The sequence below is a fragment of the Miniopterus natalensis genome, chromosome 7 (assembly GCF_054644295.1).
Source record: "Miniopterus natalensis isolate mMinNat1 chromosome 7, mMinNat1.hap1, whole genome shotgun sequence".
NCBI classification, from domain to species: domain Eukaryota; kingdom Metazoa; phylum Chordata; class Mammalia; order Chiroptera; family Miniopteridae; genus Miniopterus; species Miniopterus natalensis.
In genome coordinates this window covers 33,625,884-33,647,337 of record NC_142087.1, presented here as the reverse complement: position 1 = coordinate 33,647,337, position 21,454 = coordinate 33,625,884, and the positions used below count along the sequence as shown (strand labels likewise).

The following is a 21,454-nucleotide window of genomic DNA, read 5'->3' as shown; positions in this document are numbered from 1 at the left end:
CACCTCAGCCACTTTTCGGGGCAGTGCAGGGCAGCTCAGCACATTCGCTGCCGTGTGATCGAGCTCCAGAATCTCTGTGTATTGCAAAAGTGAAACTGTTCCTGCTAAACAACGCAAACATAAATATAAACATAAAATGTACAGATACTTTGGAAAACAACTTGACAGTTTTCTTTAAGAGTTAAATACATGCATAACACACCATCCAGGTAGCTCACGTCCAGGTCTTTACCCAAGAGAAATGAAACCTTACTTTCACACAGAAACCTGTATGTAAATGTTTATAGCAATTGTAGTCATAATTGCCCCAAAGAGTAAACAATCTAGATGCTGTACTTCATTGTGGTTTTGATTTGCATTTCTCTGACAAGTAATGATGTGTGCTGGACATTCAGACATCTTCTTTGGAGAAGTGGTTATTCAGATCCTTTGCCCATTTTTTAATTAGGTTATTGGTCTAGTTATTAAGTTATAAGGGTTCTTTATATATTCTGTATACAGTTCCCTTATCAGAGAGATTCATAGTTTATTTTTCCATTTTATAGGTTTTCCTTTCATCTTCTTAATGGTATCCTTTGAGGCATAAACGTTTTTAATGTTTATACAGTTCAATTTATCTATTTTTCTTTTACTGACTGTGCTTTTGGTGTCATATCCAAGAACCCTCTGCTTAATCGAAGGTCACAAAGATTTGTTTATGTTTTCTTGTAAGGGTTTCATAATCTTAGTTTTTTTACATCTAGGGCCTAAGATAATTTATGTTAGATGGACACACTGGCAGACAGATGGGTAAAACAGTGTATCTGTGGGGACAAGGGTTACTGTGTACATGCAGGTCTCCCGGCTCTGCTGAGAAGGCACACGGAGGGCAGGGAGCAGTGCACACACACAGAAAGCACACACCCCAGTTTCTGAATTCCAGTCTCCATAACGGAACCAGCGCTCCCAGCAGAGGGTGGTTCCAGGACCAGGGCAGGGAAACCGCCCATGAGCCTAGAGCGCGCTGCGGTGCCAGAGAGCAGAGATGCACCGCAAAGGACAGTTGAATGGGAGGGCACAGCAGCCCACCTGGATGAGCTGCACAGCTATTCTGGGCGATTCTTTGAAAAAACAAACAAACAAACAAAAACCTCAATTAAATCAGGAGTAAACATCAAACTAATGCGTGACCTATATTCTTAAAAGTCTCAGGGTCATGGAAGTTGAAGAAAGACTAAACGCTGCCGTGGACTGGAAGACACTGAGCGGAGACAGCACTCAAGGGCACGCTGGTCCCTGAGCTGAGCTCAGGAGAAGAAACAATACGATGGGACCGGGGGACCTGGACAAAGGGCACAGTGAGGAAACGGCACTGAGCCAGCCCTAAAGCCTCGGTCTGGGGACTGCACTGCAGCTGCACTTGGGGGTCCACATTTGGGGAAGCTGAGTATAAAAACGTATGGAATTTGCTGTACTATTTTTGCAACTTTTCTGTAAGTTTTAAATTATTTCAAAATAAAAAGTAAAATAAGACAACTTGCTAAACGGCAATTCTGCTCACTGAAAATAGAAATAATGAAACTGCACGTGAATCACAATGTGCATTTTCACATATCCTGAACTACACTTCAGAGCTAACTACACCGTGTACCCAACTTCCCTCGTGATTTAAATCCTGCAGGGCTGCTCCACACAGAGCACAGACCTGATGCCTGAGGCACCATCATCAGCACTGGCCCTGTCTGCACCTGCCTGCCCCCCTCATGTGCAACTGCACTGTGGTAGGGTCAAGATGTGTCTGTGAGGGGGTGTAAATTTTTAATATATAAATTATACTGAATTAAACAGGTGATAAAAGGTCTATATAAAAATAAAAGCCACATCAATCACCTGATACAATCACACTGCCCCCACTATAACTTGCCACGATCAACTTTTTTCCTTTAAAATTTTGATAAATGAAGTTGTCAGTGGGGGGATAAGATCACAATTTTGTTTCCTTTTTTTTAAAAAAAAAAGATCTATTTTAACTTTCAGAATTCAGCTCATGAACGCTGCAAACGTCAGTCCAGACAAGATCAGCATTTTGTCTGCTGATGAGATCACACTGCATGCTCCAGTGTAACCTGCAGCAGCAGGAAAGGGCCTAGGAAAGTTCCCGAGCGGCCCCGGATTCTACAGGCCAGTTATACTCAGCTGGGCTTCGAGATAAAAAAGAGGAGAGAGGGTTCTTCTGGAAAAACATTAAACAGTACTTTAAAATGTCTCTGTAAGATCACAGAGCAAGGGGAGGAGACTGAGAGCTCTCAGGGCCCGAGATACATCAGACATGATTAATGGAATAGATTTACATGAGTTTCAGGTATCTTGCGCCAATTCTAGTAGGTGTTACTAACACAAGCTGTGTTTAATTGTGTACTCTGACTTTAATGTTGTGAATGCTGTTATGGACTTCACGGAATATTAAAATACACACTAGAGAGGACATGATTTCAGAATTGTTTTAAAAATTAGTTCTAAAAATATATAATAGGTAACATACAAAAAATAGAAATAACTCAAATAAATTAGGTGATAAGTTTGCCCTCTGAAAAAGTTGTATGTAGAGCTTTTTGCCCTAACTTTGGATATCTGCGCAGACTGTCATGCTGGTACACATATGACCACTAACACACACACCCCCACAGCATGAGACTCATTACTCAGAATGACAAATAACAGTCACACAGGACGCACCCCAATCTTCGCCTCCACTCTCCTGCTAGCGAGGCAGCAATGACAAGGCCACTCGCTTTCCTTTGTAGAAAGTCTCAATGTGGATGACTTTTCAAGGGCATCATTTCACTGGAACCTCACGTTCAAAAGGAAGCTAAACATAGTCATTCGTTTTGCAGTTGAGAATAAGCCACAGAATGGTCGAGTGACTTGCTTAAAGTCACACATTACCACAGTCATGAACTCAGGAGGCTAAACCTCCTAGTTCATGTCACTGGCTCTGTCTGTCCATCCATCTGTCTGTCCACCAGGCTCTGTACCAGGAGCAGCAGCACAGCTGTGAAAACATTGATCCTAGTGCTTTGTTCAATTATACTGTGTCAGGCTACGTCCTAGTCCATGCTTTCAGGTTCTCTGAAGTCTTGAAACTCCAGGCTGTTACGGCCTCCATGATAAGACCCTCATTGACCCACTGGAGCTGTCTGCTCTTTTCTAATCCCCACCGATGCAGGACTGTTCCACTGGAGAGTCTCCCTGACAGACAGGCAGGGCTTGAACAGGCTGAAATGCGTTACGTAGCCTCCTCAGGCAGGGCCACCTCTTCAAGGTCCACATTCAAAAACCGTGACATCATATTGGGAATAACACCTACCAAAGACATGTGCCTGGAAGATTTAACGGCCTAGTGAAAAGTCTGGCACAGACACTGCTATCACCGGCTCTTTCGTTCTCTGCAATTCAATGGGCAAAACATGACCGTGTGAAGTAGCAGAGCTCCTCAGTACCACAAACTGACCCCCTGCGAGAGGACGCCACACGCAGACAGAACCAGGACGGCCGTGCTGTGGCCCTGGGCAGGCTGGGGCGGGGGTGGGCCAGGCAGGCAGGGCGGGGCAAAAGTTCCCTTACCTCGCTCCCAGGTGTCAAGCAGGTAAAGGAACTTTTCAGACACAATTAAGAAAGTTAGAGAAAACATATTTATTTGAGGCAAATGAAATTTTAAAATATTTAAGAATGTATAATTAGGTTTTTAAAAACCGATTTCAAAAATTATTCTACAAAAGACCGACGGCGATGAGTGGGCAGGGTGGGCTACACTCACCAGTAAGTGGTGCTGATGAGCATCGCCCAGGAGGCGGTCCTAGGCAGCAACTGTAACACTGAAACACGGTTGGTAACAACTTTGACGCTACCCGCCCACTGACTGCAAGGGACTAGACAGTTCTAAGCGCAAGAGCTCCAACAGGAGGGAGGAGGGAAGGGTGTGAAGAGAAAGCCAGTTACCAAAATACCCAACAGGCCTGCTCATGCTGGACACTGAGGAGAGGGCCTTACTGGGGCCCGAGGATTTAGACAGGAGTTTAAAAGAAGCAGAGACACTTAGCAGCAGTTAGAAAGCTAGAACATTAACCCATGGATGTGCCTGAGGTTAAAGAATTGTCCATTATTTTGGGAAGTCTTTTGTAGTGGGCCAGTACCAGGAGACTGGGAAACGGGATCCAGTCTGAAAGTGAAAAGAAAGGGGCGAGGCTGAAAATTAGAGACTGCGAGCCTGCACCTATATTAGGAAGTAAATCTGAGCCGATACTTATGGATGAGCTTAATGACACATCTGGGAGGCGCACGTGAGGGGGTGAGTCAGCGCCGCTTCACCAAAGGCTCCTGCCAGAGAAAATTCCCTTCCTTTTCAGGTTGAAGTAATAATTGGTGTATGCAAGGGAGAACCAATGAGAAACTGTCAGGATTTTCTGGGATTTTTGGACCTTTTCACAAAAGGAATTATTATACAAAGTGTCATGAACGTGTCGGCACATCCAGCTCACAAAGGGGATGGCGTCAACAGGGTTAGAAACGGGCCAAGGAGCTGGGGCGGCGCCCTCTCCAGGCCAAGGGCCAGACCAGCGACTCCAATTAGTGATGAGACGCTCTCTTATTTTAGCAAATCTGAATATCCGCTCCACGGGGTGGGGCTGGGGTGCTTAGGAGACAAAGGGCACAGCTGCCTCATCCTAACTGCGCAGATTAAGCAAATGGGCTCGAGGTGGGAGATGAAATTTCATCTGCCCAAGTGTGAAGCCAGACACTTGGAGGGATTAGGGATCACTTATGTACAGTTCAAATGGTACCAAATGAGCTACCATTAGAAAGAGAAAGGAGTTGGGGTTTAGATAAGAGTCAGACTCCCCCGCTCTTGTTCTCGGAAGTGGGATGGAAGAAAATGCTCCGGAAGAGGCTACATGCAGCTACACAGTCCGTTCTAAAGAATTAAAACACTGCTCGCCTTGGAGAACACGGAAATCCCAGTGTGAAGAGTGTGATGACGATGTAAGGACTGATGGAAATCATATTAATTTTAATGATTAAAAAAAACTATGACAGCAGAAAAATAAAAGAAATTTGGGGAAATGCCGTATCATCCCTTCATGTCTAATTCCCCGATGAGGGAACAAAATTTGATTACCACCTTTAGAAAAGATGCCAACCTTCACTACAGCGAAAGTCTAGGCTTCTCAGAGCAAAGCCCTACATGCCCCAATCAGCTTCCCAGTCCTGCTCGGTGTCGTGCTCTCGGAAAGCGGCCAGGGGACTCTGTCCACGAGCAGGAGCTGCTCCCACAGGGCACGTCTCAGCTGCAGAGGCACGACTCGGAGCCTGTCCCTTGGAATTCTTGAGAAAAACTCTTCTTAGGCCTGAGGAAGGCTCCTTTCACATGTCCTTAACCGACTACAAACGGGGTCGAGTTCCGAGGCCCAAGACTCAGCAATCTAAAAAATTTACCTTTAAACGTTTTTCTCTTAACCAACCAAGTCCACCAAAGCAGAAGTTACTGAAGAGCAATTACTGCCACGCAGAGGGAGGCGCGCACAGCAACACCCACGTGGACTTACGGTTCCATGTGTGAAAATACAGAGGACTGCCGCTGTGACGTAATGTTCCCAACGGAATTAAAAGGTACCAACAGGAAACTAGGGAGTACACGTGCGCACTGCACACCTACAAGGAAAGGAGGGCCACTTTCTACCTGGCGTCACGGTGACACTGCGGCAGGAGAGCAGCGCCTCCCTCGGTGCAGAACAATGAAGGAAATGTTTCCTACGGTCCGCAGGCAGCTTCCCCCCTTCTCTGGTGTCTCCTTCATTTAGACACTTCATTAGAGACACTTGACTTTAGGGGAAGAACCCACTTTTCATGCCTAACTGGAGCCACGGGTGGGAAAGACAGAGCCAGTCAGGCTGCGCCTGAGCAGAGGCGCGGACAGGACAGGACGGGCGCCTGCAGTCACCACGGCCGGCTGCCTCTGCCCCGAGTCTCTGCAGGCAGAAGCACCTTCCTCACAGGCAGCAGCTCTGGAACCGGCTCGTCAGGAGCTCGTATTAATGAACAGGCCACTAGGGCTGGTGGCAGAGATGGTTCAGCTCCACTCCATCTGCACAGCTCAAGCATCTTCAGTAACAACGTCACCAAAATGCACACAACCGACCTGTGTTTTTCAGGACTAGCCCTGGATACAGCAGGGTTTACCAAATCAAACATTCTGCCAGGACTCTCGACTCAGTCACATGAGTGTAAACAAAGACACTGGAAATAACACATCAGCAGAAAAAGCCACCATCTCATATGCAGACACTGTCAAATGCTTAGGTATTCTTCTGACTCAATTTACCCCCAAGTTCTGTCTCTTTCCGTATGAACAGTATAGGAGCAAACAGTGTCTACATACTTACAAACCAAGCGTCGCCTTGTGGGTGGACTTTCCCACCACCTTCAGACACTGCTGTCACATCCCAGCATCACCCACACCCACCATCCCTGTGATGCCGAGCACAGACCTACTGTGCTGAGAGCCTCAGGGCCTCACAGCCATTTTCTTCTAACTTCTCACAAGACCCTTCAAACAGATACCACCATGCGGATTTACACATGAGAAATCTCAGGTGTGGTGCAGTCAGCTTATCTGTGGTCACACGGCCAACGGCAATGAAGTAGAAGCTACATGAAACTAAGTGATCCCAAAGCCCCTGCCCAAAGCATCCCTGCACCACAGGCAAGATACGAACACAGAACTTCCTTCAGGGTGAGGAATTCCCCAGACAGGTCCCACACTCGCAGCCTTCCCCTCCCAGGTTTGCACAGTGAGACTCGACACCCAGGCATGCAGTTAAACCACAGGCCTGCCCCTGCCGCTGGGGCTACGTCTTGTATCCTCCCAGACTGTCCGACGGGATCCAGCAAGGCCAGGACCGTGAGCAGCCTCCGCCATCACCAACGAGGCCCTGACACCGGGGCTCAGGACCTCCTAACTTCCAGGGAACGAGGTACCACGTCCCCCACCGCGCTGCTCTACCCTCTCCTTGGTCCAGATCCTTCCCTTCCAGGTATTCACTAGGAAACCGTGGTAGAGAGGGATTGAGCATAACATTTTTAATCACAAACAGTTTTTGAAAATAAATTAACAATTTTATCAATGAGTCAAACTGTTTTGAATATTTGCTACATTACCTTTGTCGTCTGGGTGGTCACTCTATTTGCTCTGGATAAACTGTAACTGAAAGACTATTTTCTAGGTGAGTGGGATGAGACCAAATGTCCTCTTTTGTACGTCTTGGAGCAGATACTGTCACAGGCTCCATGACATGGAAACGAGCGACGGTAATGGACAATGGCATTGTAACTGCCGTGATGAGTAAATGAAGCGCTCTTAGGACTGCACGTGCTAAGAGTCTGCCCTTACCTGCGTGCAGGTATGCCAGGTCGGGGTTCTCGATGTCAGGGTGCTGCTCCTTCAGGTGGTTCCGGAACTCCACGGGGACGTTTGTGCCATAGTCGCATTTGGGGCAGTTGTACATCTTGACGCCCTCGTGCTTGCCGGTATGTAGGATGTGTTTGCGGATGTTTTCAGCACAGTTTGACCTACCAAGGACGAAAGAGAGAAGGGAAAGGAGGTAAGGTCCAAGCTCCGCCTTGGCTGACACCAAGGCCTGGCTGTGTGGCAGCAGCTTCTCTCTGCTGTGCTCACGCTCCTGGGGACAAACTCTCATTGCGAGGCCAGGAGGACCTGGTGCTAACTTCCGAGCGGGTCTTTCTCCTTCACAACTCATTTCTATGCAGAATCAGAAGTACAAAGCCCGAGGTCCTAAGACTTTAGTAGCACATTATCCTGGTGCCAAGTGAGGGCAGGGAAGGCGTTCCCCCGTGTGTCCGCACCAGGACCCCACAGCCAGGCCTGACCAGACAGGGAGGACCTGCAGTGAGAGGCGCCGTTCGGCCTGCTCCCCCTCCGTGCCTCTGTGTGCACACTGCATCCCCGCCCCTCTGAGCACACACACTGCTGCTTTTGTTTGTCCCTGTCACTGCTGGAAGAGTAACAAAAAGAGTCCTATACAAGTTCAAGCAGGTGAGGGGGCTTAACCGGAAAGAAACAAGAAGTCAGACCAGCCTCAGATTTCCTGCAGAGCAACATGTTTATGGGCACTTCCTGAGGTCCTGGGGAGGATCAGAGCCATGCAGGGCGGTGTCTGAAGAAAAGCTTCCACCGCCCAGTGAGGTGGGGAAAGGGCAGCAGCCACCGGGTCCCCTCCCACAGGCTGGCACATTACAGAGGCTCCGAGAAGGACCCTCACGGAGCACCCATCACTGCCACTCTGCCAAGTGGTGGCATCTGTGTGGAACAGTCAGTCACCATGGTGTCTGCCTTTCAGAGTGTGCACCTGGGAAGTTGGTGAAGAATGGGAACCTGGCCATGACCCACCCTGTGCTGTCACCCACAGGCAGAGGCCACGCAGGGAATAGAGCCCGGGCCAGGAGACACAATGTCGGTTCACCGACGACAAGAGGATGCAGAGCATCGTCTCAGCAAGGCTGAGTTCCTGAACATGGCTCCAGAAACAGAAATCCACAGATGAGGGGACAGGGTGTCCCTTCCTGCCAAGTACCCGCCTCCCGATGGGCGTCCTGTTTCACAGGAACAGTCCCCACTGGATCTGCAAGACGCTCCTTTGGAAGGGTGTCTGCCGCCTCCCGCCCCTGCCATCAAATGTATGAGCCCAACTACAGACGATCAGAAGGAGGAGCTCAGACAGGTCCTGGGTTTAGACTAGAAACACATCGAAATGTTCCTGCAGCTACAGACCACTGCCGCCTTCTCTTTATGTCCCAAATAGACTTTAATGATTTACATATTAACACTTACATTTTTAAAAATTTAAAATAACAACAAACAAGAAAGAGGAAGAGGAACTGGAACAACAGAGGTTTTCTCGGCTGTTGCCAGAAGGGCTCCTAGAACTCAGGCCAGCAATTTCCACCCTTTCCCAGCCCACGGCACCCATAAACTATTCACTGTATTTCTGCAGCACACAAATCTGACAGAAAGTAAGTATGATTTTGATTCATTCGCAGTGAATGGCTAATGTGTGCTGGCTGTTGTCATTTTTTTATTTGACAATCTAAGGGAAGAGAGATCAGTGCCCCTCACTAACCAGCTATCGCATGTTGTAAAAATTCCTGCACACACCCACTGAAAACCTCTGACTTGGACTAACGTACGACAGTGACCACATGCAAACACGGCGTCTCTCTTTCTTGTCACACTGGACCACCAAGCTTGCTTTTTATATGAATACCTGTTAATTAATAATCACCATAATACTTAAAAACACAGACTAAAACAAGAAAAAGTGGTGTGGAACTTGATATTTTGAAAGGTATTAAGGACCATTTCACACATATACATACATACATACAAGTATATTTTTACTTATGCTACACATACACTGTATACATATTTAACTATAATACTTCTGTATATACTTATTTAACTTGTTTTACACACACAAATAAGAAACATTAAATACACACAATTAAGGAAGAAAACAGGGAATATCTGACTGCAAGAGGAAAGAGGTATTTCATGCATTTCACAGATAAGTGTTTTTGTATCTACTCCTCCACATCTGATGTCGTGCAATATAAAACTTCTTAAAATATTAGAACAAAAAGGAGCTTTTCTCACCTAAAAATCGAACTATTCCAATTCAAGCCCCCAAAGTAAAAGCTACAACATGTCTCCACTGTTGAAAGCAGGGTACCTAAAAGCAGGGGCGAGCAGTCCCTACCCTTGTGCCCTTGAGAACATCACATAACACACATTAAACAGGTAGCAACGTCGCAAGATTCAGCGAATACTAAGCACACTGCACTCCTGACAGATAATTCTCAGTGATACTCAGCCCGAAAGTGACCCTTCCCGAGAACAGAACTCTGGGGTCGTGACTGGAACGGCGCCATGGAAGGGGCCGTCACGGCCAGGTCGCGCAGCAGCAGGCGCTCCAGGCCGTGCTCCACACAGGGTCATATCTAGGTGCCCGGGACACAGCAGCGGCTGAGCAATGGGCACACAAGCATACGAGGGGGGTTGGTACTGCCTTTGGGTTGGCGCTGGCTGTGAGGTGGGGAGCGCATTGTTGCCCGTGGTCACAGCCCAGGAGAATGCGTCTTACTGAGATGACAGTCCTCCCCAGACTGATGTGCGAAGCCTATGTGATCCCTACCAAAAGCGCATCTGGATTTTTTACAGAAACTGAGATGCTGATCCTACAGTTCGTATGGAAACGCATGGGACCTAGAGGAATCAAAACAGCCCTACAAGAGAACTAAGTAGAAGGACTTGCTCTTTCTCATTTCAAGCTTATTACGAAGGAACTGTGATCGGGACAGTGTGGAACAAGGACCAGGGCGGACCCAGGTACTCCTCGCCAGGAGGGGGCACTGCTCCACCAGAGGGAGGTGCCCCAGTGCAATGGTGCAGGCACCTGGTGGGGACAGGGACTCCGGCAGTGCTGGCTGGACCATGCCCTACACGCCCTGTGTCCACGCAACGGCACTGCAAGTCACGAGGAGACTTCCAGTTGAATTTGGGATATAACACTTTGAAAATCTTGAGGCAGCTTACTATCAATCCATCTATCAAACATCTATGTATCTATCTAGCACAAGCAGGGCAATTAGCAAAAGGACTCAACATGGGAGCTAATTTTAGAGCTTCTTAGAAAAGTATGTAGTAAAAAAATATTCAGTTCAAAGGCAATGTATTTTAAACTAACGAATACAAAACCACGAGTACTTCTAGACTCCACAAAAATACTTGTCAGGACCACACATGCACTCACTGCCTATTAAGACAAAAATAAAAATTAAATCTGTTATTTAACCAAAGGAAGAAGAAGCTTTAAAAAAACTCTACTATTGTTTTCCTCTTTTGATGTATTTTTATGTTGGTTATTTTTAAAAAGTGCCACTGAAGTTGTTGAAGAAACATACATCCACATAGTTAAACATCCAAATCCAACAATGGACACGGATGGCCTCCCCCCAGCACTGCCCAGCTGCCCCGACCGCCCCCACTGGGCAGGGGGGCACCATTCATAACTTCTTACCAATCTTCGTGGGAAGTAAAATGGACTTTTCAAGCCACAGATATGCTGTTATTTTCTCTTCTTCCCGCTTTGTACATAAATTTGTTGGCATAACACGTCAGCACCTTGCTTTTTCCACCTAACAGCGTGGCATGGGGATCCCTCCCCATCAGTACACAAGCCTGCGAATGCCTCCCTCCTCTGCCTCCCCCCTCTCCTTCCCCTCTCCTTCCCAACAGCAGTGCAGTTTCACAGTAAGGACACAGGAATCCTACTTGACCGATCCTCCACTGATGGGCACTTAGGTTGTTTCCAATCGTCTGCGAGTAGAAACAGGATTGCAGCGACTAAGCGCGCACATTTCCCATTTCTCGTGATGCCAAGAGAATCCGTGATGCCAAGTGGAACTGCTTCAAGTGTCAACGGGCATATGCTTTTATAATTTTGATAAATTCTGCCAAATTGCCCTCCAGAGGACTTGTAGCAATTTACTCTTCCACCAACAATGTCTGAGCGAGCCTGCTTCCGCACGCTCCTGCCAACGCACTGTTACCAAACTTTCCGATTTTTGCCAGTATGGTGGGTGAAAAATGATAGCTCAGTGGAGTTTCGAGTTTTCATTTTAAAACTTTCAATGTGCATTTCTCCGTAATGAATGAATCTTTTCACACAGGGAAATGCCGTATGTACCTTCTGCGTGCTCTGCATGTTTTCTCTCTTCCCCCAGGGCCGTCAGTCGCCCTCTCACACTAGGAACACGGACTCTAGGACAAAGCGATGCGTTTGTTTCCCTTAGTGTCGTTTCCTCCTGTGACTCTGCTGATGGCCGCTTCTGAAAAACCCTCCTTCATTCCGCCCGTCCTCGTCTGCCTCCCGGCGCGGCCGGGGTCCTGGTGCGGCCGCGGCGCCTGGGCGAACCCGGGCCGTTCGGAGGCGCGCAGACCCGCCCCGCCCCGCCCCGCCGACGCCCACCTGTCCTGACGCCCGCCACCGCCAGGCTACGCCCTGAAGCCGGCGCCGGGCTGTCCCCGGAGGGAGCGGGGCAGAGGGAGGGCCGCGCAGCTGCCCCCGCGCCCCGCCCGGGGTCGAGCCCGCAACACTCGTGTCCCGAGCGCCCCTCCGGCCTCGCGCGCCCCGCCAGGGCCCTGGGAGCCGCTGCGGTTCACTGCGCGGTCCCCGCCGCGCAGCAAATGGCACCCAGGCAAGTCGCACGACTTCGGTGCCCGGCGCGGCCGCCGCCGAGCCTGCCCCTGCCCTGCCCGCGGGCACCAGCGCCCGCGACGGCTCCGCCCTCCCGCGAGCCCGCGAGCAGCCTTCCAGCGGCACCTGCGGCGGAGGCTGGAGGGCAGAGCGTGCGACGGCCACAGGGCCCGGCCACGGAGCCGTGGGGCGGGACCTCGGGCCTGAAGTGGGCCCTGCAAACAGCGCGGCGCGAGCCGAGGGGCCCGGCTGCGCCTGCCGCCGGCGGAGGGCTCGCCCGTGCAGGGGGCGCCGCCAGGGCACGGGCCGGGCACGTTCCGCAGCGCCCGCGCGCGCCCGCCTCGGGGCGCGGCTGCCTGGGGCCTGGGCCAGAGGCCGCGCTCCGAACACCCGGGCGTCGGCGCCCCCCGCAGGGCTCCGCGGGTGCTGCCGGCCACGCAGACCACGTCGGCCACGCAGACCACGTAACCCACGCGAATCGCGCGCTCCAGGGTCTGGGGCGCGCGCAGCCGGCGCGGGCCCCAGGCGGGTGTCGCTCCGGCGCCGCCTCCGGGAGCTGGGCCCGTGACACGCAGGACGCCGCGCTCGGACCCCCTCAGGCCGAGTCCCCTCGGGAGCGCCCGCCTTTTCTAAGCTGCAGGACCGCTTTGGGGAGAGTTAATACACGGCAGTCACTCGTGAGGAGCGCCCTGGGCCGCCCACGCGCGTTTCCAGAAGGGCCCAAACCCGCCCCGTGCTCGCCGGCGCGCGCGGCTGCAGGGCCCGCCTCCGGCCGACGCTCCGGGACAGCACGGCCTAGGGTCACGCTGCCTTCCCGCCGCCGGCCGCGAAGCTCCCGCTGCCACAGCTCGGCGGGCGGCAGGGCCGCTTCCCTCGGCGGGGCCCGGCCCGGCGGCGTCTCGGACACGCTCCCCCGAGCGGCCGGCGGCCCCGCGCGGACACAGCCCCAGGCGGGCGCCCACTCCCCGGCGCGGGCACGGCGGGGCTGCGGGTCCGGGGCCCTCAGCTCAGGAGCTGCGGCCCCTGTGCCCCCTTCACCTGCACTTGCAGAAGGGACGCCAGGCACCCGTGAGGACGCGCAGAGCCACCGCAATTGTCCTCTTTAGGGTTAAGAACCAAGCTGGGTGCAGCCAGAACCACCGTGTGGTCGCCGCGCTCTACGTGAAACAAAGCGGCAGAAACGCCGGAAGGGTCAGCCAGGCTGTGCAGACGCTGGGGAGGGCCCACAGCAGCGCCCCCGGCCCGCTGGCAGCCAGGCGACTCAGGACAGCCGACGCCCACGCAGCCGTGCCCCCGCCCAGGGAGGGCCAGCTGCGCCCTCTCCCCACTGTCACCTGACTCCAGTGCCGCAGGGTCCGCGGGGCTGCCTGGCTCTCGGCACCACTTCTGCAGAGTCACGTTTCTAGAAATGCGGCAGCCGGGTCCGGCGAACAGCCCCGCGGAAGCTGCGGCACGCGGGCACACGGGCGCGGGAGGCCCCCATTCCCCCTACGCGGGCGAGTCAGACGAAGAGGAGGCGGGAAGCAAGCGCAGGTCTGTGGAGACGGTGCGAGTCAGGTGCAATCGCAGTAAATGGCTGATGATGTCACCAGGGCGGCTGGTTAGATTTACTGGTTTTAGACAAACCATTAGCAAAAATTATTTAGGATAAGTCATAGAAAAGATGTCACATTTTAAAAGATGACATTTACAATGAGTGTGTGCTGAGCAGTCACACTGATTGTTAGCCAGTGCCCAGCCAATTCCTGAATTACATCTAACAGTTAAAGTAACGAAGCATTTTGTGGAAATTCTTTATGTAAAGCAAATAAAACCCCAATGTTTGGGTGTGTGTGGCGGAGAGAGAAGACTACTAATACCACTACACAGTCCCTATGATCTTGATTCAAAATTTTAACACAACAGAGGTGACACTGGGTGTGTGCAATCCCTGCCAATGAGGGGATGTCCTAGCAGACGGACAGAAAGACCCAGCGGTTCTGCAGCCCAGCTCCCATCTCAGAAGAGACCCCAGGGAGGGAGCAGTGAGGCCAGCTCTGGTTCCCGGCACATGCTCCAAGTCAATGAGGGTAACTCAGAAACCTCCCCAGTGCCCCTCACACTGCACAATACCCGATCTTCCACACCACTAGGTACAATGCTGGCTCTCTCTCCCTGGCATGTTGCCTTTTAAGTAAAATTTAAATTGATAGAGCAACCTTAAGCAAACTAATGAAAACAAACCCACATATACAATGTGCTCCCAGACAAAGCCCCTCAAATGCCAGTGAGCACACACTCTTACCATTCCTCACCTCCCGGCTTCTGTTCCCATCATTTCCCCAGGAGAAGTCTCCCAGGAGAGCTGGCGGCCCCTCAGGGACGAGTAGGTGGATGGCACTGCCCTCATGTCACTGTGCCTGACGTGCTGGGTGCTCCAGCCTGCTGCCTGGAGGCCCCTTCGTTCCTGGGAGGCCACCTCTCAGCCTCTCCTGCAGGTGCTGCCTGCCCTCCGCTTTTCCCACTTTCCACACTTTCCCAGGGAAATACCAATCACACGGACGCCTTCGAGTTCAACAGGGATCAGTACTGACCATCCCGACGTGAGTGCACTTGGCGGCCCAGGGCATTTCCGAAGCTGGGGGCACAGGCAGGCGAGGGCGGGCCCCTAGCTCGCTGTCCCGTTCCCCTTATTCAAGCACAAAACTAGACCTCACCACACGTTCTCTCAGAGGGAAATTCTGACCTGCTTTATGATATTTCACGTGTTAAAAGTCATTTACAATGAAGAAACAAAACGCACTAAGGAAAGAAAGGACAGAGTAACGGCCATCAACATCCATCCAAGGCTGCCACGAGGTGTCCACACAGAGCCCGAGTGGACACGGACACGAAGCCAGGCATCAGGGGTGTTTGGCAAGATTGAGCCACAGCAATCACGAGTGAGGAATAAGTTTTGTGGGTGAGAGGGATGGGGAAATTAGGCTAAAATCCCCCGCAGGGAAACTCATCGGGTTCCGTGTTATGTCACCAAATAGCAAATGGCAGTCGGTCTGAACCACAGCCCACCTGCTGCTCTGTAGTAAGGAACAAATTACAGAAGTACCCAGGGAAAAAACTCAGAACTTCCTGCTACAGAGACGTTCTCACAAGCACAGTACTTCTCGTTCATAGAAAAAGCCGACAAAGGGTTCCTGCTACAGTCTCGCAACTGAGAAAATAAAGACGTGCGACTCGTAGGCGATGTCACCCCGTTTCTGACAGACATTCTTGGGTAAAGAGAAACATAAACGCGCTACCACTTCGAGGGCCGTGGCTCGTCCACTCCAGGGAGCCCCGGGGAGACGCCGCGCTGGCCTCCGGGGCCCCGAGCCCACACGCCACCCCGAGGGGCCCGCCCTGCCTCCCCTCCTCCTCCCACCACGCAGGGCCTCAGGAGGCAACACTTCAGAACGTGTTGAAGCAAGTAATCCGAAAACAAGGTGAAATAACTAATATCTTGCGTTCTCAGTGGACTAATGACAACTGGCCACACGCTTTGACCTACTTCAGAGCGACTTGATTCTGTTTGGTTCTTTCCCCACACCCACAGCTCGGCGGGGAAAGCCGCCCACACTGGCGGGCGAGCCTGGCTCTCGCGCACTGCCGGGCGCTGGCGGTGACAGAGCTCCTAACGAGCCGCCCAGGCCAGGAGCTATAGATAGTTACACCACAGTGTTTTGTTGTGTGATAATAGCTCTAGTGTCTGAGGAATAACTTATTATGCAAGAGAGTATTGCCCAAAAAATATCTTCCATTTTTCTATCTCTAAGGCCTTTCTTTCTAACACAATATACACAGATATATCTAACTACCACCCGAGGGACTGTCCATAGTAATTCCTTGTAGAAAGACCATCCCCGAAGATAGCTCTGGTCCTTTTCTAATGACTGGATTTGGGATTCGAGGAGAGCAGGTTAAATAAACATGTTTATCTGCTTCTACTTTAGGAGACAGCATGGGGAGCGAGCGCGTGGTCACTGTGTGTTCAAACGGGTCCCAACTGATCTCGATCCCAAGGCTTAGTTCAGCCCCATCGCCAACCAAACAACTCACCTGTGCTGGAAAACAGAAGGAACTGGCTTAGATTGTTTTCCCTTTTAAAAACATGTGAACCAATTTGCAATTTTTAACACTGTGGAATCTATTTGTTTTCGAGTCTCCAGTTTTGTTAGATGAGCATTTACCGACACTGACCAGAGTCCAGGCACAAACACCTGAGCTGTGCTGGGATGCAGACTGAGGCTGAAGCCAAGGTTTTAGAGGCTCATGCTCTTGGGTTACAGGATGCAAAGGAAAAGTACGGGGAGAGCTAGTTCAGTGTGAAAACCACACTAGACACACACAGTATAGAAAGCACAGGACCAAGTCAAAACCACAATTACAACTGAGGCAAAAAATAAAATTCACTAAAGAAATGGTCAGAGAAAATGAGAGATGTTTGCTCGGAAATAATTAATTTCTGCTGAAACAGACAAACATTGGGGGGGGGGGAGAAAACATTTACAAACAGCAGAAGTTTCATAATTCCTTATAGAAACTCTGAAGATACAATTACGTCACTTTGTCAGGGTTACTCGAAGAATCCCACCTAAACGTACCAGAAACAGCCGCTCCACGTGCAAGAGCCCAGCCTCACAGCCACCTTCACATGCCAGCAGCCCTCAGAGGCAGTGTCTCTGCGGCCAGGGGCCAGGGGCCTCCCCACAGCCACACTGACCCCTGCCTGTGGCTGGCTGACCTGTGCTCGGGGCAGCAGGGGGCAGGGCAGGAGCAGGCACTGCCCACACCACGCACGGACACACTGCCTTCCTCAAGAAACCCCACAGTCGGAAGACAGCCATGGAATCATCACGGTCCTAAGACAAGTGTAAAAGGAGCTGGATTTTTAGGCTGTGAAACTAACCTTCAGCATAGTACAGTCGCTTCTTGTTCCACTAACTGGATTAGCAGTTACAGTAGAGTAGAACATAAGATGATAGAATTGAGACCAAAAAAATAAATGTCTTGTACTTTAAATGACAAAAATTTTCTTATACTTTCTTCTTTTCGTGAGAACACTGGATCCTGCTCTCAGCTAATTTCATCTTTACAACGGTGCTAACAACCACAGTCACCCTGCTGTCGTTAGGCCTCAGACCTGTCCACGTCAGAGCTGAGAGTTGGACCCCAACTTCCCACCTCAGCCCTGACACCCACAGTTCTGCTCCGGTTTCTATGAGTTTAACCTTTTTTTAATTTTACTTTTAAGATTCCACATACAAATGATAGCATGCAGTATTAGCCTCTCTCTGCCTGGCTTATTTCACTGACAAAATAAATTGATTTACAGTCTATTCTGATATAACTAGGCTGTGGCATTAAGTTGCTTTAAATATACAGCTCACCTAATATCAATACCAGATGCTTTCATTTGATTACTTTTATGAAGTGTCACTATTCTTTAAGCACTTCAAGATCACCCAAATAAATAAATGCTACCTCTGGCTCTTCAGAAGAAGTGGGTGCTGCTTGTGGGGTGTGTGTGATTTCACTTTTCTATCTTGGTACCTAAGATCCCTTTGCTACCCAGACAAACACCTATTTTTCCTCCTTGTCATTGTTTGGGGCAAATGCAAGTCTGTCTGTCCCCTGTTTCCCTGGCACAGCCTGGGAGCCTGGCTACACAAGAGGCCCCAGGAAAACTGGAGTTCTCTGGAGAGAGCACCCGAAGGCAGGCCTCCCCCGGGAAGCCCGTCTCCCTGGCTCAGGATGCTGATGACACGCTGGGAGATGGGAGCACAGACGCCACCACACTGAGTCCCCGCTGCCGCCACGACACCTGAAACGGCTGGCCTTACGGTCACCTACACATAAGACACAAGATGTTCATACTGCAAATTACATAAATGTGCACAATATTATCTAAGACCTGAAAAATTTTCATAACTGGGACACTTTATAAAAACGTGTTTGAGAAAGTAATACGAACTTTTAAAGGGGAAATAAAGAATTTTTACAAGTACGATTTTCTGGCATTACATCTTAAAACTACCTCCAAAATGCTTCCAGCATCACACTAAGTTAAAACAGAATTCTATTAAAAGTATCATTTGACAAAAATGTCTAGGACACCCCCCTGCCGTACTTCAAATGGTTGTGACAAACAGCTAACTCTACTCACATGTGAAAACCTATTGAATTCAATTATAAAAACAGAAAACAAAATATTTATATGTTAGAAAGTATCATAAAGAGCATATCTCTAGTTGGATACCACACCTGGGTAAAATGTTACATTCACCCCAAAAAGGAAAGAATAATTTTCGTGAGATCAAAACCTACAGTATTGATGACTTTCACGGTCCACACTGGTCAGAAGCCCAGTAAACCAGCAAGCAGGGAAAACTGAAGGGCGCTTCCCGCGAGCGCCGCAGGACAACGCAGCAGGTACTTAATACGAAGCAGGACTACGGACTGTATTCCTTGGCTCTATAATACACTTCCATTCGGGCTTATAATTCCAAGTAATTAAAAAGAATAAAAATAGAGAAGAAAATGAAAAGAATAGTGAAAAGAAATTTTACAGACGGTAAGTCCGGCTGGAAGTAGAAAGGGGGTTATGCAGATAAGAAAAGGTCTGGCCCACGGCAGAGTCACGCAGAGCTGAGCTTTTTCCACGGTCAGCCACAGGGATGCGAGTGGCAAATGAAGGACCAAATGGCTAGAGTTTGGCTTAAATTTTAGTTTCCTTCAATTTACAAAATGACAAGGTGCAGCACAGGATTACCCTTAATATTTTTAATACTGCAAGTAATATTTTGTATTACTTTTCATGACTTCTCAGTCGTTTACTGTTTAACATGCATTTATTGTATTTCCCCCATAAATCCAAAATAAAAAATGGAAGCCAATGAGAAGATGATTCACAAAAAGAAAGTCTAATTAGGGCCACCTACTATTATGTGAAAGCCAGTGCCCTCGGTGAAACAGTGTACAGTTTGATGTTAATAAATTCTACGGGGAAACAATTTATATTATTAGAGAGGGTACTTAATACAACATAGTCAGGCTTTTCTGTTTCTCATTAATACAGAAGTGACAATACACAACAAAGGAAAATAAAAATACAGAAAATGTTAGTGTGTTTCTATTTTAATATAGAAACAAATCTAACAAACTTGCTACATAAATAACATAGGACAGTTGCTATGAATCTCAATTTATGCTTTGAAATTATAATGAATAGTAATTAATGGTGAAAAAAACCTTGGAGTAATGATGAAATATACTGACTTATAATGGATTAGACTTTTGAACATTTTAGACAGAAAAAGCTTAGGAAAGAGGTACATGTTTACATCTAAATAGAATGAAATGTCATTGCCTAAATTAATAATGCAAACTTGAAAAATAGCCCCAGGTTCAAAAGACCAATTATAAAATTCTTTTGTAAACAAATCTACACTCACATTTTTCATGAATAATTATTACTACTAGTATTTCTCCACTAATGTTCAATTTATAAAATGAAAAATATATTTTCAAATGAAATTTAAATAATACTGCAATTTCTAATGATGGCTACTTACCTGAATATAAGTATAAATAATGGGAAAGATAGGAATACTCTATGGAATGATTTTTATGTGTCTATATTAAACAAATAAAAACCTGAGTGGTAAAAAAAAATATTTTAAGCAATAAAATATTATGGAAAGGTACCAATAACACAAATATAACCCAATTTTCTTAGTAATATGTGACATCATATAGACCTTTTCAGTCTGTGAGGATCATACAGACTCACATTCACTTTATCCTATGAAAGGTTCTTCTTTGTTGCTATGAGGAATGTGTGGTAAGCATTTTTTATGCAACCAAAACAGTCACTGTGAACTTAACTATCTGCTCATTTTAAAATCTTCTGCTCACTAACAGGAAAACAAAAGTTATCTGTTGTAAATTCTGCATTTCATTCATAGTCCCTAACTTCACAAACATTCATATATTTACAAGTTTTCTGTACTTCTGGTCAAGGGTAATGTATCTTTTGTTCACTAGAGAAAGAAAACCTAGCCATACGTACACAGAGTAATAAAACTCATGCGAACACAAAATGTTCAAACTATTCTCTTTCAGTAATAATCAAATTATTTAAAAGTTTTAAATATAAAATCGCCCTTTTATCAAGGACGACAAGCATTTCAAGAGAAAATGTGGTAGATGTCACTCGATTTAATGTACTGAGTACTGATTCCTGGGACGGGGACAGTGCTCGCCGCAGAGCCCACAGAGGCTAACAGATGGGTCCCGCTGGCTCAGGTGCACGCTCAGCGGAAGTGATGCTATTTCAGGGAGGTCACCTGAACAGGGACAAGTAATACAACCTCAACCCTGCAAAGGTAAAACACAATTTCAAAAAGGAAACCTGAAATACCTGAAATACTTTTATGCAAACACAGACTTCGTTGTCTACTGAAACACAGTCCTAGTCAGCAAACAAAACTCAACCCCAGCCTTTGTGCTAATATGATTCAAAGGCTTAAATCATATTTCTGGCAATTTCTTTTAAAAAGATCATGGCTATAGAAAAAAATCTAGTTAGGTCAGAGCATTTTGAGTAAAAACCTGAAAATGGCTTAAAATGTCTATAAATTTAATAGAGTTAAGTGAATATTGTTTATCAATCTAACTCGAGGCCATCCAGGTATTAAAACCGTACTGCGGTCGAGTAGTTTTCAAACTAGGCATTTTGAAACTCGAAGGTATTTCAGTAATTAGCCAACAACTGATTTTGGACTTGATATGTTTTTAACAATTTCAAAAACTGAAAAAAGTCCATCGTGCACGTATTATAAATAAGTGTTAACACACATTAGACCTCCAGGCATGGGAATCTGCATTACCTCACTCAGCAGTGTCCTGTCCCCCTCTACAGTGGGAGCCTGAGGTGAGGGGGACGCAGGGCTGACGTGGGTGAGACACATTCCTCATCTAATGTAGCAGTGGCCCCACAGGGCTGGCACACTACTCACCTTCCTTACAAATGAGGTGTCCCCTCCAAGGGACTGCACGCCTGCGTGACTGCACCTCTTACAGAGCCCCCACCCCAGAACCAGGCAGGACTGGAAGCCAACAGCCACTAT

General features: G+C 48.6%; 1 protein-coding gene across 1 annotated transcript in view; it reads right to left on the bottom strand.

The window, feature by feature from the left end:
• ZNF407 (zinc finger protein 407) overlaps positions 1-21,454 on the bottom strand; it is a 295,118-nt gene that overhangs the window by 76,839 nt on the left and 196,825 nt on the right. The window contains exon 7 of the mRNA XM_087818909.1: positions 7,427-7,605. Coding sequence (XP_087675035.1) covers positions 7,427-7,605 — 179 coding nt within the window. The remainder of the gene's footprint in view (positions 1-7,426; positions 7,606-21,454) is intronic.